Source organism: Lissotriton vulgaris, chromosome 4_1, assembly GCF_964263255.1.
Source record: "Lissotriton vulgaris chromosome 4_1, aLisVul1.2, whole genome shotgun sequence".
NCBI classification, from domain to species: Eukaryota; Metazoa; Chordata; class Amphibia; order Caudata; family Salamandridae; genus Lissotriton; species Lissotriton vulgaris.
Genome location: NC_141691.1, coordinates 102,529,603 through 102,546,590, shown reverse-complemented (window position 1 = coordinate 102,546,590; position 16,988 = coordinate 102,529,603). Strand labels below are relative to the sequence as shown.

Here is a 16,988-nt window from a genome sequence, read left to right as displayed (position 1 = left end):
TGGGTTATCGAGGTTGCGGACAAGCCCTGCCACATTCCAGCTTAAAATCTTTAGCACTGGCGCCTCTATAGAAGAATAAACAGCGGAGTGGGCAGGTTCGAATGTGGAGACCACAGCCTCTGCAGGAAAACTATCTAAGGGCTCGTTTTGAAGGATGTTAGAGGTCGTAGTATCCTCCAACGCATGGTTTGGCGCTAGCATGGCTTGTGTAGGAGGCAGAGGAGAAGTATGAAGGGGAACCAACTGGACCTTCCTACTACCTGGGCAAGAATCACCTGGGGTCAGATCGACTGGAACGACCTTGCTCATAGTCCTCGGTCCACCCTCCCGAGATGGGCTGCTTGATGTTCTAGCCAGGTCAGGAGGGAGGTCGATGACTAGGGCATCCCTACCACCACAAGGAGAAACGGGGGGGGCCTTCAGCTTCCAGGTCCCTGGGGAGTCAATCTACTTCCTCCAGGCCTCCAAATCTATTTGAAGTGGGGAACCCGTTCCAGTTTGGATAGGGATCCACACGATTGTTAGGGCGGCTTCTCCTAGCTTGGTGGTTAACAAGTGACCAGTTGTTTAATTGGTTATATGTAGGGCGTGGAGGATAGAAAAAGGACAATGGCCTGGGGATGACAGATGATCCTTCACTACAGGGCCACGAGCATATATGCTGTGCTGCGTGAGGGTCGTCAAATGTTACAACTATACAATCCCCAGGGTTGCTCTTTCTCGTTTGACCTACCCATGGGGTTCTACGTACCATCAAGACTCTACTTCTATGGCCATTGGGAATTGGTCTATTGACATTAAGCCAATGCATTATTTTATTTTTCAAGGACCAATGATTCTCATATTGGTCGTTACCAATCTGAGGAACACCCGTTAGGACAACCACAAAGTCATTGGCCTCAGGTGGGAGGTCAATGTAGCCCCCTCTAAAGTTGCTCTTGACTGGGGGATCCTGAGTAGGCTGGTAGCCCTTGTCGCCAGAATGATTTTTGGGGATGGCTCCAGGTTTGGGATTTGCAGGGTGGTGTGAAGGGGCGCGTTTAGAGGCCTTGGGGTTTGTACCAGTTAAAATTTGATCCACAGGCACTGTCCTTGGTTTGGGGACCGGGCGAGTGGTAGGGATTATAGGGAGAGGTTGAGGGGCTTGTGGTGTTGAAACTAGAGGTGATATAATAGTGTCTGGATCAACCTTATTCTCAAGACTTCTCAGGCCGAGAGTGGCAAGAGCAATAATACTCTTTTCCATTTCAAGTAAATTATTTTCGATCCTTGAGAGTCTGAGGTCTAGAGGGGAGAGGAGTTTTTTTAGAGTTTCCCACACTAGATCAATGAATTCTCTATCGTTGTTGGCCAAACCATCTACCCGCGGGCCCTCATCTTCAGAAATCAAGGTGACCTGCTCAGGGGCTGACTTGGTGGTTAACCCCCCCCCCCCCCTCCATTACGGGCTGTACCACAGGAACCTGTACACCCTGAGTGGTGCTGACTACGCCATCTATTCCTGCTAAATCATGAGACACCGCAATCTTTGCCTTCTTCCGCGAATAAGCGGAGCGAGAACGGTGTTTCCGTTTAGGTAGGATTGCGCCAGGGGCATTAAATGTCATCGGAGATGGAAATTTAGCGCTTGCATTCTGGGTGCAAGAAGTGGCGGGTACACCCACTTCGATTAGTTTAGGTAGTTGGGCGGGAGGTGGAATAAGAGTCAGAGGGGGCGGGGTCGGATGGACCTCAACCTGTGTGACAACACACCTGGGAATGGTAGTTCGCTCTGGGGTGATAGCTGCAGCTATGGGGCCTAGGGAAGATTTTTTGGAAGTGGCAATAATTTCCGACAGCCTTCTAGCGGCACCCAGCTCTAGGGATACCCTGGCTTGGAGTTTCGATATTTCCTGATCTATAGCGATATTAGTGCGGGTAATGAAGTCGTCCATAGGGCCACTAATCGGGTGGCCACTTTTGGAGGCTTTGCTCCTAGTCATCCTAGAGCTCATGCCTTAAGGAGATGGAGAAAAGTAGTAACACTGGGAGAGGGAGGGAGAAGGGGTCGCGGTAGTTTGTAGTCCTGGATTGGGGTTGGAGATGGTATGCGGGGCGAAAGAGGAGTTGCCAGTCCAGTCCGCTCAGTCCTCGAACGGCCCGCTCTTTGCCCGGTCTTCGCCCGCTTCTTCGTCCGCGCGCGTCCCGCGTTCGCGTTCTGGGCGGAGCTGAAATAGCGGAGGAGAGGAGGGGGCGGGAAGAGGAACCAGGTGCGCGCGGTGGACGGCGCAAGCACTTCTGGTCCTCGCAGTCCCGTTCCCTGTGCTGGTGGCCTTTGTCTCTCTCCCTCGGGGTTGGTAACCGAGCCGATTGCTCCCAGGTCACAGTGAAGGGTTACTGGAGGGCTCCGTGAATGTAGAAGTCCCAGGTATGGCCGCAGGCAAAGTCCGCAGTCTCACTCCTTACACGAGCGGCACCCGCGCCAGCGGGGGCCGCGAGGAGTATTTCTGCCCACAGGAAGGACAGAGGGAGGAGGGGGCGGGAAGAGGAACCAGGTGCGCGCGGTGGACGGCGCAAGCACTTCTGGTCCTCGCAGTCCCGCTCCCTGTGCTGGTGGCCTTTGTCTCTCTCCCTCGGGGTTGGTAACCGAGCCAATTGCTCCCAGGTCACAGTGAAGGGTTACTGGAGGGCTCCGTGAATGTAGAAGTCCCAGGTATGGCCGCAGGCAAAGTCCGCAGTCTCACTCCTTACACGAGCGGCACCCGCGCCAGCGGGGGCCGCGAGGAGTATTTCTGCCCACAGGAAGGTCAGAGGGAGGAGGGGGCGGGAAGAGGAACCAGGTGCGCGCGGTGGACGGCGCAAGCACTTCTGGTCCTCGCAGTCCCGCTCCCTGTGCTGGTGGCCTTTGTCTCTCTCCCTCGGGGTTGGTAACCGAGCCGATTGCTCCCAGGTCACAGTGAAGGGTTACTGGAGGGCTCCGTGAATGTAGAAGTCCCAGGTATGGCCGCAGGCAAAGTCCGCAGTCTCACTCCTTACACGAGCGGCACCCGCGCCAGCGGGGGCCGCGAGGAGTATTTCTGCCCACAGGAAGGTCAGAGGGAGGAGGGGGCGGGAAGAGGAACCAGGTGCGCGCGGTGGACGGCGCAAGCACTTCTGGTCCTCGCAGTCCCGCTCCCTGTGCTGGTGGCCTTTGTCTCTCTCCCTCGGGGTTGGTAACCGAGCCGATTGCTCCCAGGTCACAGTGAAGGGTTACTGGAGGGCTCCGTGAATGTAGAAGTCCCAGGTATGGCCGCAGGCAAAGTCCGCAGTCTCACTCCTTACACGAGCGGCAGCTTTCAAAGCTTTCCCCAAGCAGCCGAGCATCCGAGTTCCCCGCTGCACCGAAATTCAGCGTGTGGTTTTCAAAGCTTTCAAAGCTTTCCCCAAGCAGCCGAGCATCCGAGTTCACCGCTGCACCGAAATTCAGCGTGTGGTTTTTCAAATCTTTCGTCAAACGCCGATGCAGCTTCCCCGCCTGCCCCAGCACAACAGAAACCGCCCAGCCGAGCGGAGGGTTACAGCAAGTGCAGTCCGAGCATACGCCGGGAATACCACAGCTGCGGGTCCCGAAGAGCACCTATAGTTGATAGTCCCCAAGATTCTGGACACCCCACTGCGGCCGCTGCATTAAATACGGCAACCAGAATGGGAGCCCAAAAGGCTGGATCAGACTTGAAAAGATCCGGGGGTATTCCGTCAGGCCCTGGCGCTTTATTAGCAGTGAGGCCCATTACGGCAGCCAAGACCTCACTTTTGTTAAAAATAATAGGGGTAACCCTATCATAGGGGGCAACAGCCATAGATCCAGAATTATCAGAATAATATAAACTTTTAAAATGGCCTTCCCATTCCTTTTTGTTTATACAGCAAACAATTCCGTCATCAGGGTCCTCGATCAAGAAAGGTTTCTTAACCAAAGCCCAGAATTTGGTGCTGCTATTCAGGGTGGAGGGGTCAAGCAATTCCTCCCACGCCTCTTTCCTCAGTAGCTCCTTACGGGAGATAGTAATAGCCTTATATTCCTTTCTACAGAGTTTTACAACCTCCCGATCCCTCGGGGAAGCTGACAAAGCAAGCCTCAATTTGCGAGCAGCTACGGTGCAATCATGGCTAAACCATCTCGGTCCTACTTTTACCTGGGTTTTATTAGGAACAGATAAGAACGCTGACACCTTCTCCGCTATATTTTGATAAGCCTCTAGAACTAATTTAGGTTCACCTCCCCCGTTGATACAGACGTCAATGTCCTCAGCACACCCTTCAGAGATGTCTTTGTAGAGTGCATCTGCGGAGTCAATTGACCATTTTAACCGCCTCCTCCCATCTGTTGTGCCCAAGCTTCCTTGGACAGTACTTTTAGAACAATTTTTTCCCCATGGACCAGTTCAAACAGATTGTGACAGGATTATGGTCACTAAATTCACTAGGGAGGATACAGAAAGAATCTAGAAAAGTTTGCATAGTCCTAGAGACAAGTATATGGTCAATGAAGGTACCCCTGCCATGTCCCTTAAAAGTAGGGATATCAAAACAGTATGAAGGGTCCTTTAAGGACATAGCCAAAGAGAGGTCAAGGTCATTCATTAAGTAATTACACATTTCCCCCTCTATGGTGTGCTCCATATGCAGACAATCCGCACGAGCAAAGATCATTTCTGATAAACACTTGTGTAAAGGATCTACACATGGATGCAGATTAAAATCCCCCAAAATCATGAGGTTATGGCCCACTTTTTCCATAAAATTAGAGACAAAAGAATTAAGAGCATGGATATGATTCAAACCTGCACTATCAAAAGCAGCATTGTAAAAATTCACCAGTCCCACAAGAACATTACCACCAGATAGAATTAGTCCCATGACCCCTGTGCTGAGCTACCAGTCTCCGTACTTCGCATGGTATCAATATGGAGACAAAGACTACAAGACCCCCCTTGGGCCTTCCCCGCAATGAAGGCACGGCCGGCACAAAGAAGGCCTTATACCCTTCTAAAAACAGATTACAGCCCAACTCCCAGGTCTCTTGGAGACAAATAATAGAAAACTGCTTAATGTAGGTAACCCAGTTTACATCGGACATTTTGGCCGCAAGACCAGCAATATTCCAGGAGACAACAAGGTTTCCTGAAGTTTTACCCTCCGGGTTCAAAGAATTTGTAGTTTCACCTGAAGCCCTAGTAATCTGAGCCGCAGGTGCCCCCAGTCAGTCACACTGCTCCAGACCGGATAACATTTCGAATCTATTCTGTGTAATTAGATTCAGCCCAAATTGATGATGACCGTCACTTGGACTCCTGTTATGACTTCTAATAGGCCCCCCTGACCCACAAGGGTTAGTAACATTATAGAAAAACTGAGACTCCTGAACAGGAGTATAGGGTTCAAACCCCCGCCTGGTTAAATTCTGTTGTGGTGTAGGTTTACACAGATGTGCATAAAAATAACCCAAGGGGCGTACACAAATACTATTCATGTTATATACCAATGCAGAAGCTCTCAAAAGGATAGTTGCCACGTGCTGGGGGTGTTTAAAATTTATGACTATACAGTCCCCTGTCCCAGTCTTTTTTGACGGCCCTACCCAATTTACACGTCTTACTGTCATAATTTGGTCCGAGTATAAAACAGGGAACCCGCAGTTTTTATTGAGCCAAGACACAGTTTTATTTTTCAAAGAGGATTCGGATTCATCAAAAGGAGATGCGGGATGAGTCCCGCAGGGGGGCACATTAGTTAGTACAGCCACAAACGGAGCACAATCTGGTGGTAAATTAAGATAGCGATTGTACCTCGGGGGTCTGGGTACTCTACTGGTTATTTGCTTTGTGGATGGTATCGACGGAGCCGCTGCCACAGGGATATCTGGACGAATAGGGGTTTCAGAACCAGTGGCCACTGCAACAGCAGCATTCCCCCTTGCCTTATTACATGTATCGTTGATATCGGCAAGTTCTAAACCTTTCCTCCCAGAGGGTACACTTCCACAAGATGTGACACTAGTCTTTGCTGATAGCAGACCACCCAGCCTTGTCACTTCCTTTGCTAGGTTATCTATCTTACTCGTTAATGGTTTAATGAGCTCCTCCATTTTAGTTGTCAAAGAAGCTTCTAGATTTTTTATAAGTGAAGCTAGAAAATCAGGAGTTATGCTTACACCATTTCCATTACCATCATTGTTAGTGCCCGTAAAAACAAAAGGGATTGGTATTGCAGGACTAATAATTGCATTACCATCTTTCTTTTTAGACTTATTTTGCTTCCCATTTACCCTTTGAGAGAGAGTTCTACAAGATCTTATAGCCCTGGTTTCTGGTTGGGGCTCATGTAACACACTAGTATCAGGACATAACAGCACCTGAGGGTCAGAATGAGCCTCCACGTTAACTAAAGTGGATACTGGAGGGTCAATAGAAATGACATCAGACGAGTTAATTACACATCCTTGTAACGGGCTGATAGGGGAGTTTTCAGACATTTCCCCTACCACAGAGTTTTTCCCCAGTGATGCACGCCTGTTATTATTTATCTGGTTTACTTTCCTAACCAGGAAATTATCAAGAGTAGCGGGACCCACCTGTGCCTTATCATTTTTGGATTTAGACATTATGAATGTTAATAGAATTAATACTTGCAAACAGATACCCTTCAATCTAAGCACTACGTGTTAAAACAACCTATACAGCTCAGTATTAAAAAAGATCAGATGTCTTACACGCTCCAGGCGCGGAAATGGTCCACAAGGGGAAAAAATAAGGGTCCAGGCCCAGTCCAGTCTCCTTCAGTCCCCTGAGGGCCACAGAGGGCCCGCCCTTTGCCCGGGCTTCGCCCGGCTGCTCCCGCGCGCGACTCGGGTGACGAGAGGCACTCCTCTCTTTTCTGGCGCCTCCGGGCGCAAAGCTGGCGTCAGGGACGCGACTTGGCCGCCGGGGCACCTGGGAGGTGTAGTTTATGGCCCCCGGTGGCTGTTGGCGGTGTTGCGGCGTTACAAGCAGCCGTTCCCGTCACGGCGTTTCCCTGGATCTGGTGCAGGAGCCGTTGCCCTCACGGCAGGGTAAGTAGAAATACAAGCGTCCCAAAGAGCGCTCGGCGCTCCTCTCTTTTCTGGCGCCTCCGGGCGCAAAGCTGGCGTCAGGGACGCGACTTGGCCGCCGGGGCACCTGGGAGGTGTAGTTTATGGCCCCCGGTGGCTGTTGGCGGTGTTGCGGCGTTACAAACAGCCGTTCCCGTCACGGCGTTTCCCTGGATCTGGTGCAGGAGTCGTTGCCCTCACGGCAGGGTAAGTAGAAATACAAGCGTCCCAAAGAGCGCTCGGCGCTCCTCTCTTTTCTGGCGCCTCCGGGCGCAAAGCTGGCGTCAGGGACGCGACTTGGCCGCCGGGGCACCTGGGAGGTGTAGTTTATGGCCCCCGGTGGCTGTTGGCGGTGTTGCGGCGTTACAAGCAGCCGTTCCCGTCACGGCGTTTCCCTGGATCTGGTGCAGGAGCCGTTGCCCTCACGGCAGGGTAAGTAGAAATACAAGCGTCCCAAAGAGCGCTCGGCGCTCCTCTCTTTTCTGGCTCCTCCGGGCGCAAAGCTGGCGTCAGGGACGCGACTTGGCCGCCGGGGCACCTGGGAGGTGTAGTTTATGGCCCCCGGTGGCTGTTGGCGGTGTTGCGGCGTTACAAGCAGCCGTTCCCGTCACGGCGTTTCCCTGGATCTGGTGCAGGAGCCGTTGCCCTCACGGCAGGGTAAGTAGAAATACAAGCGTCCCAAAGAGCGCTCGGCGCTCCTCTCTTTTCTGGCGCCTCCGGGCGCAAAGCTGGCGTCAGGGATGCGACTTGGCCGCCGGGGCACCTGGGAGGTGTAGTTTATGGCCCCCGGTGGCTGTTGGCGGTGTTGCGGCGTTACAAGCAGCCGTTCCCGTCACGGCGTTTCCCTGGATCTGGTGCAGGAGCCGTTGCCCTCACGGCAGGGTAAGTAGAAATACAAGCGTCCCTACCTCCACACAAAGGGCTGCTTATCCCCTGTAGTTATATAGAAAAAACAATGGTCCTAGACCTATTAATTGTACTGATTGACTTAATCAATTGTAGTACCCACAGTATTTTATATGAAGAGCAACCACAACCAGTCTGCTCTATTGTACTCAAGTAACTTAGTACCATAAGATAAACCTCCACCACGGTTAAAGAAATTATTTTTAATTTATTAACTTATTTTTCATTTTTTGTTTTTTGACAGTTCATTTTTATACACAATATCTCATTTCAAAATTGATAAAAACACAGAGGTTGCCCAAGAGGGGAAACGTGCAAAGAAAAAGAGTGATCAGTAAGGGTGGGTGTAAAATCCGTTTCGCTGGCAAATTTGCGGATTTTCCGCGATTTCGCGAACCGCGAATGTCGCGAAATCGTGGTAAAATCCGCGTATCAGCGGGGACGAATTTTCAGCCAAGCAAGGGTTACAGCAGCAGGTGCAAAAGTTGAACCTAATTTCTTTGTAACCTTTTACAAAAGGGTTACAAACAAATTAACTTCAACTTGGACACCTGCTGCTAATTGCTTCCTGGCGCCTCGTTGCCTACTTGCAACTATTCTCTGACTCTGCTCTGACCCTTGAAGCAGGGTCAGAGAATATTTACAAGTAGGCAACAAGGCACCTGTCCAAGGAATTAAACCTCATCAGGAAGCACTTACAGATATAAAAAACAGGAAGAAGGGAGAGGATGGCAAATACACCCATTTTGAGTTGTTAGGAGGGGTTAAACTAAAAGAGACCTTTACAGCACAATTTTCATATGCATTTTGCTAAAAATAAAAAGCTGTATGTTCTGTAGGGGCAACTCAGGAATCTGGCCCTTCTTTCTTTCTCTCGTTCTCTCTCTCCCTCTCTCGTTCCCTCTCTTTCTCTCTCTTTCTATCTATCTATCTATCTATCTATCTATCTATCTATCTATCTATCTATCTCTCTCTCCCTCTCCCATAAACGACTGCATGGGTAACTTCGCTATGCAAGCGGCTCGCGAAGACGCAAAAAGTCCCGCGAAGACGCAAAAAACCCCGCGAACACGCAAAAAACCCCGCGAACACGCAAAAAAACAAAAATTCGCACAAATTCGCGAATTTTGCGGATCGCGAATACGCAAATACGCAAATTCACGGATCGCAAATTCGCAAAATTCGCCCATGCTTAGTGATCAGGAGTGTGAAACAGGTGAACAGAAAGGAAAAATCAAACTAGTGGACAAAAAATTATTCACATTCTTTGACAAACAATATCGGACATATGATTTGCCGTATTGAGACCCTGGCCAAACCTTTTGAACTTTTTTCAATCAGGACACTGTTACAAACAGACATATATGTCTTAGGGTTTTTTGCACTATATAGAGTTCTTTAATAGTTGGTCCAAGGTTAAATGAAGATACCGTCGACGTTTCGACTCGTCTTATGCCCAAACGGTAATTTAAACCTGGGGATTGCGAGTCTTCATCAGGACTGGAAAAACAAATGGGGGCAACCAAGGGATAATAATAACCCTACGAAAAATAAAATTGGAGATTACTAACCGTGGTGGATGAGATTAATTACGAGACCATAGCCCATGAATGGGTCTTATTTCTTACCCTTCAAAAATGAGAGAGCAAGAGGAGGTGGTCCATAGTTCCAACTTCCCATATAGTCTCCTGTAAAACAAATGATACCTAGAATTTATCTAGGTCTGATGATTGGCAATTCTCTAACCATTACCTGTGTTAGAGAAGAAATTGTTTACCTTAATATAAGATTTTCTCCTCACTCATGTTGGGAGGGCACAGTACTTCATATGTGCATCATGGTGTGTTAGTACCTACAAATAATTTGTGATAGTATCAGTGTATAGTTCACCCTAGATAAAACAATAAGGACCAGAGATAAGTCCCAAAGATTTACCTTGGTGTAATAGTCTTTAAATCAAAGTATTGTCTGGAAGGCTCCTGTTGATAATTCCAGGTAACTGTATATGGAGACATAATGAGGTCTCACTTAGAATATACATTTAATTTTATTCTTCAGCACAAAATATTTGTGTTTAAAAATAGTTAGTACACCGCCGCGGCCAGGGTGACTGACGCTGGAATCTGGGGATCACGGTTCGATCCCCAGGGCCGGCGGCAGATTAGCCCAGCACCATGTGACTCTGGGCAATAGCTTGCTTAATCTTCCTGACGGCCCCCAGCGCCTAGAGACCCTTACGGGTGATTGTGCGCTTTACAAATGTGGATTATTATTATTATTATTATTAATTACCCCCTGTAGTTAGTCTGGAACTATGGCAGGGAGGCAGAAAACCTGCGCACTTCAAAAGGAAACCTCTAGAAGCTTCTCCCGCTTCACAGGAGGCACCTGGTGTAATTTTGGAGCTCATATGTAGAGAGTTTCATGCACTCCCTGTATTCCAGTCTTGCATACAATTGTATTCAATTTGTAACATGCATAAAGGCTTTAACTCTCCGATCCTCGAGTCTAAACAAATGATAATGAAAAGCAGCGTTCCCCACTTGGGGTTCACCAAAGTTCAGTTGCAATGTTTTATTTTGCATTGTTGGTATTCAATGTTCTTCATCCCACCTAATTTGAAGTCATACTTCTTCATGTCCTGCTTATCCACAATAGAAGTGTTACTGCTTCTGTGTACTGCTAGCAAGCCTCTGATGAAAGAACTGGTGCTCTGAAACGCGTCAGGGTTTGGAAACTGCTTGGAATGAAATGTCGGCTTGAAAGTCAAATTCCTGATGAATCATCCCTTGCTGAATGCAGGTTCAATTTTTGGGTAACACTTTTAATATATACATATTCCGTCACAACTACCACTCACTACATAGCGGGTGCTTCCAGTAGGCGAGGACGGACTCGCGAAAACATCATTTTCACCAAGAAACGATGGGCACTCAAGGCTGATTAAAGAATATATTTATTGTAAATACAGCGTCTCGCCTTGGCTAACAAACGTGTTTCGGCCACCTGGGCTTCATCAATGTTAGCACATCATTGTGATTAAATAAATTAAATACCCCGTGATGCACAACGTGATTTAAAGTTTGACACAAACGAAGGACACATTTCATTATATCTTCATAATTCTGAGTAAGAATTGCGGATACATGTGGGTCGGTGAACAGATATAGGAAGAGGTTAGGTAGGAAACATAGGTACCGTGCATTGAAGTGTACAGATATAACAGCAATGAAGGAGAGCAGAAAAGAAAAAGAAATTGGGTTTAAATGGACAGGAATGACCCACGTACTATAACAGTCAATGTCCGCACGCAAAACAGTCCCGTATCTTATAGATAGATAGCTTGCCAAGATACATAAATTTGGATTAGGTTATAGTAAACCTATACGTATCTATATATAGTTACCTTGTCGATATATATAGCATATCTTCGTTATGATATTGTTATGGCACAGTAAGTATTTTTACATTCAGAGATCATTTTTTGTCATAAAATCTTTCTGTAAAGAATTATTTTTATCAAATTTTTTCGTTGCAACAAGTTATGATGGATATTTATAATAAAATGTTGCTGATAGATTTTCATTCGAATTCTGATTGGATGCTTAGAACTTTGGTGCATTTTTCCCCTAAGAAGCCTGACTGCTAAATGTTTTTGCCCAAAGGCTCTTCTTTGAACTGTATGATCTTTGTGCCTGCACACAAGACCAGGTGCTGGGGTGCAGTGCATTTCCTCTATAGGGTGTGGTACCCGAATATTATTATCAGTATATCATATGACATAAGTATCACCCCATTGGAGTTAATAAAATAGAATCTATATCTTATGGAATGATATTTTTGTAAATTTGTGTTTAGGATCCACATTTATGTAAAGCTAGATACAGAGGCCCACATGCATCAATCTCGGCTTTTGCGACTTCTAAATTGCGATAAACAGCGAATCGCAATTTAGAATTCGCAAAAGCCTATGCATGATTATTTTTTAAATATTTTTGCAATTCGGTAGAAATCGCAATTTCTACTGAATCGCAAAAAAAATGCGATTTTGAAATTGCGAAATCGCAATTCCCATTCATTCCTATGGGCCAAAAGGCCCATAGGAATGAATGGGAATTGCGAATTCGCAATTTCAAAATCGCAAATCCTGATTGCATTTCAAGGGTGGTGAGGGGGGTTCAAATGAACCCCCCCTGCACCCCTGAAATGTATTTTTCGCATCATGTTGCACACACACATGTCCTAAGGACATGTGTGTCCGTAACATGAATGCTTTTAAAATGCGTTAAAAGTGTTAGTTACACTTTTTGCAAATTTACCGAGTAGTTCAACTACTCGGTAAATGTGTCCCTCTAATTGCGAATTCGCAATTTCAAAAGTATTCATGCATTGCTTTTAGGAAATCGCAAATTTGCGATTTCCTAAAAGCAATCGCATTTTTGGAAATCGCAAAAATGTTGCGATTTCAAAAAATGCTTGATGCATTCCAAAAAGCATTTTTGGAATCGCATACGGCCGATTTTAAGGAATCGCACCGTTTGCGACTCCAAAAATGCTTGATGCATGTGGGCCAGAATCCTGACAGATGACTCTCTCTCCCTCCTCTTTGAAGCCAACGGTTTCCTCACACAGTCTCATTCACATGGAAATCATGGTCCCATCATGATCTAGCACAATATCCCAATGCACCCATTTAAACATGAAAGGATGCGAGAGCTGCACAAGCGAGTGGGCAAGCCGTAGGCATCCCGGGATGCCCTGCCATGATGGTGTTGCCCCGTATGAGAATGCTTCCTTCCAGGTTTTTTTGGCAATTTCATATGGGCTGAGTATATATCATTTTATTATGCACATGGAGCCAGATAACACCAGGATGACCTTGTGGTCATTAAGCCTCCATGAAGCTGTCAGACCCAGTAGTAGTGGATACCTCATTTTCCAACTCGAGCTTCTGTGGATCTGGTAAACTCTCCAAAGCTGGTCACGTGCTGCCTTCTTTTGTCAACATTGCCCTGCAACAAACAAAGCAGTTTTCATGATTGGCCTGATTTTAACCTCTGATGCCATACTCTAGAATAATACTTGGGAAAATGTCAGGCATGTGTTACAGTGCACATATTAGTTTAGCAGGTCGTGTTGGTGCAATATTCGTTTTATGGTGTATTATGGGTTCAGCTGAGTTTGCCTACATAGTTTATTTTCTTCTTTAGCCTTTGAATTTGTCCTGATGTTTTGTAACCGAATCAGAGAACATTTGGTTGTGATTAAATCTGATTTTGTGAGCCTGCTTGCCCCATTTGAATGATTTCCAAATCTGCAAACTCAGAGGGGATGCTGGGTAAGTTCAGAATGTCCTTGTCATTTGATAACAGTCAAGCCATTAACACCTACTATCACTGTCGTCAACAAATACAGCGCAGGAGCGATGTCACTGTGTTGCTGTCGCACGCGCTGGGTGGGAAAAATAGACTTGCAAATTTGAAATGCCTGTTCTTGCATCCTAGGTTATCCTGAACCCGCTGAAGCCGCGAATGTCACTCACAAAAGGTGTCCTGAGTATTTCGGTTATCTGGGTGATGGCAACCTGTTTCTCCCTCCCGCATGCCATTTACCAGAAACTTTTCCAGTTCAACTACAGGTGAGCTGCATCAATGTCCCCCTCTCTTGTTCTCCTTTCTCTCTCATGCTCCTCTCTCTCTGTTTCTATATCGTTCACTAGTCTTCTTTCATTGTTTTCCAGTCTTTCTGCAAGTCAGTTTTTCTCTATTTAAGTATATTTTATTCCTGTGAAGTAGATGGGCTTATGCAGAGGGGCTTTATTTACCTTCTCCCTTTGAGACATTATGGCAGTCGCTGGTATTGATCAGGCTGGATCCACGCCTGATTTTCAGGCGAATCATTGATTACACAAATTACTAACATTTGGATTCATTGTATGCAAATGTATCTTATGTAGATATCCTGAAAGTGTGACATAGACAGATCCCTTTAGCCTACACTAAACGTATATTTTTATGTGAGGTCAATAAGTGTGATTACTCGTGCCCACTCCTAATTACCAAGAAGATAATTATTTTCTACTTTAAAAAAATGTTTGTTCTATACCAGGGACGCGGGTTACGTCAAACTATTGGCATTGTGTCCAGGATATGGCTGAATGACCCTAAGTACACCTGTCACCGATGATGCGAGTAACTTAGATTCATTCTGGCCTAGTTGTTGTCCAGCATACAAAGCTAGTTAAATTTGCCATGCCGCCAAGATAAAAAATGTTCCCAAGAATATGACAAAGCACGACATTTTATGGATCTTGACTCATCCTCACCCTTTCTTGTCTAATCAATAAGAGACCTCCAGTGTGCTGAAACATACCTTCCTTTAAGACAGGGTTCTCCAAACTCGGTCCTGGAGGGCCGGATCCATGCCAGATTTTTAATATAACTACATTTATCTAAGTGGGGATATGCTAAAAATCTGGCATGGATCCGCCCCTCCAGGACCGACTTTGGAGAACCCTACTTTAAGATCTGGGGTGGACACAGGGCAACATTCAAGCTCAGTTGAAACTTGGATTGAAAGAAACCTAAGGCGAAGACATGTGTAGATGCGCTACTGATCAACCAGCATAGCTTCCAGGGGATCTCTGCTGACACCCATGAAAGGATAAGGCACTTCAATCAGAATGCATTTTCTACTCCTAAAAAATGTGTAATGTGTAACAAATATACCAAAGCTTTAATGCCTAACACTATGTAGTATTGCCTTGATATATATTAGCCAGCAAGTACATTTCGTCTTGCTCAGTATAACTCTCAGAGTTTAAGAGCTAAGATGAATTTTAGTTGAGTTTTATCCCTTTGTACATAAATCGGATGTATGACATCACAACGCATGCTTTTACCACGCATGCTTTTACATCGCAAGTTTTACAACGCATGCCTTTACAACGCATAGTGTTGAGGGGTGGTGGATAGTGAATAGTTTAATTTACTATTCCAACTCCAGTCCCCGTGGATAGCAGATAGAAGGTGTTGGATAGTAAATTAAATCTATTCCCTTTCCCAGAGCGCCCCCCAGCGCAATGCGTTGTAATGGTTTGCGTTGTAAAATTTGCAATGTAAAAGCACTGGTAAAAGTTGCGTTGTAAAGGATGTTTCCCACATAAATCTGTACAAACAAGAAAATAACTGGTAAGGATTGTGTCTGTCTTACTATTTACCACGAGACACGGTCTCTCAATGCATAGATTTTCTTTTAGCATGAAGTTATAACTATGGAAATAAATACTTCATTGATTGATGTATCTTATAAGACATTATAAGGTTATTTAGTGTTATTTCATAGTAACTGTAATCAGGGGCAGCCAGGCAGGTGCACATGGAGTGCCCGATCCCCGTGCACAAGACCCACTTTAGACATTGATTTAAACCTATGGGCCTCATTTACATACATGGATGTCACCTACTCAGGACATCAGCTACACCTTCACACTTTCTCTATTCTTAGGTAGTGAGTAAAGTGGAATCCAAATCAGATGAACATGCAGACAGTTTTGACTTTCAGGGTTTTCAAAACCTTTTCTAATTTATTTCAGACATCCATCTGCGTTCGGGGAACTAAGCGTAAGAAAGTGCACCAATATTCACTATTTACAAAGAAAGGTCTAGGAGAATAAAAAACTTTACTTGGAAAATGTTTTTCAATATGAGGAAAAAATAAATTATTTCATATTTGCGGGACCAAAGACACCGAAAAACAAGTGACAGTCATAGGTTTCTGTCCAATAGGTGCAAAACGCCAGTGAATCTTGCACGTTTGTCTAAGTCTTTTGTGAAGCAAGTGATTGTGAATGTCTACTCTACACATCTGTGAGCTCCAGATCCACAGAATTAGGGCTCTCTCGTTAAATAGACTGTCTCCTGGCACAGTTTTTATAACTGGTGGCCTTTCTCCTTGCGTGGGATTTATGTTTTTTGCCTGGTACACTATTAATCAGAAAGTTAGTATTTCTTCTATGGTACAAACATGTTTTTGATTTGGCTTTGCAGTTTCTAAAGGACACATAATTGATGGGCATGTGAGTGGGAGTAATTGCAGACTTTTAATCTAGAAAATTATGTTCGAAACTCTCTTTTGTATACCTTTTAAGTAAACAAATTGAAAATGGGCTCCGAAGTGTCCAATTTAGACGTTGTAATTTCCCATTTCTTTAAGGCGATCCATCCAAGCAGTTACTCTCCGGGGGCCGATTGATATCTCTATGATTTTTGTGATTTAGAAGGTGTGTAATTGACAAAGAAAAATAACTCTGCAAATTAAAGAGGGACGCTCACAATTTCAATAAAGTTTTTGCTTAAACGGGTTTCACAAAAATCCCAGTCTATGTGCTTCCTTATTACGAATATAGTAGAGATCTGTGTGTCCCACGGAACCCAAACAGTTTACTGTTAAAATTCACATGCACCATAACTTTGTTTCTTTTTTAAGCCTTGGGCACTGTCGGGATACATGGGGTCAGGCAGCCCCTGAAGCGCGGTATTGATCAGGGCCTGCTTTATGGTGGTGCGACCGGTGCAGGCATGTAGCGCCAAGCTTGAAGGGTGCTGTGTTTTGAAATAAAAGCACCTGGCAGGCTGCCACAGCGCTCCTTATGTGTCCAGCAGTTTCCAGGCAACAATAAAAGTGTCAAGATTACTCTGCAAATTAATGTACCTACTGAAGAGAGATGGAAGTTTGTCTATTTGCCGCTTTGAGTCAAAACTGCCAATAGACAAATAATAAACTCATAATAAAGTAGCAGAGAGGGATTTTAATACGCCTGCTGAAAAGAACGTGTACCAAGCAGATCACAGAATTATAGTTTATCTAGATAGTTCAATGGGTTACTGCATTTGTGACAGAGATCCTTTTGTTAGTAAAATCCAACCTGAACCACGCGTTACACTTTAAATCCTGAGTTTGTATTTCTCCTGATCATGCACTCTTAAAATACACT

The 16,988-nt window shown here is 45.7% G+C and overlaps 1 protein-coding gene across 1 annotated transcript in view; it reads left to right on the top strand.

The window, feature by feature from the left end:
* The window catches only part of LOC147718431 (G protein-coupled receptor 83-like), a 527,091-nt gene that overhangs the window by 115,733 nt on the left and 394,370 nt on the right, over positions 1-16,988 (top strand). Inside the window, exon 3 of the mRNA XM_086966719.1 lies at positions 13,498-13,631. Coding sequence (XP_086822845.1) covers positions 13,498-13,631 — 134 coding nt within the window. The remainder of the gene's footprint in view (positions 1-13,497; positions 13,632-16,988) is intronic.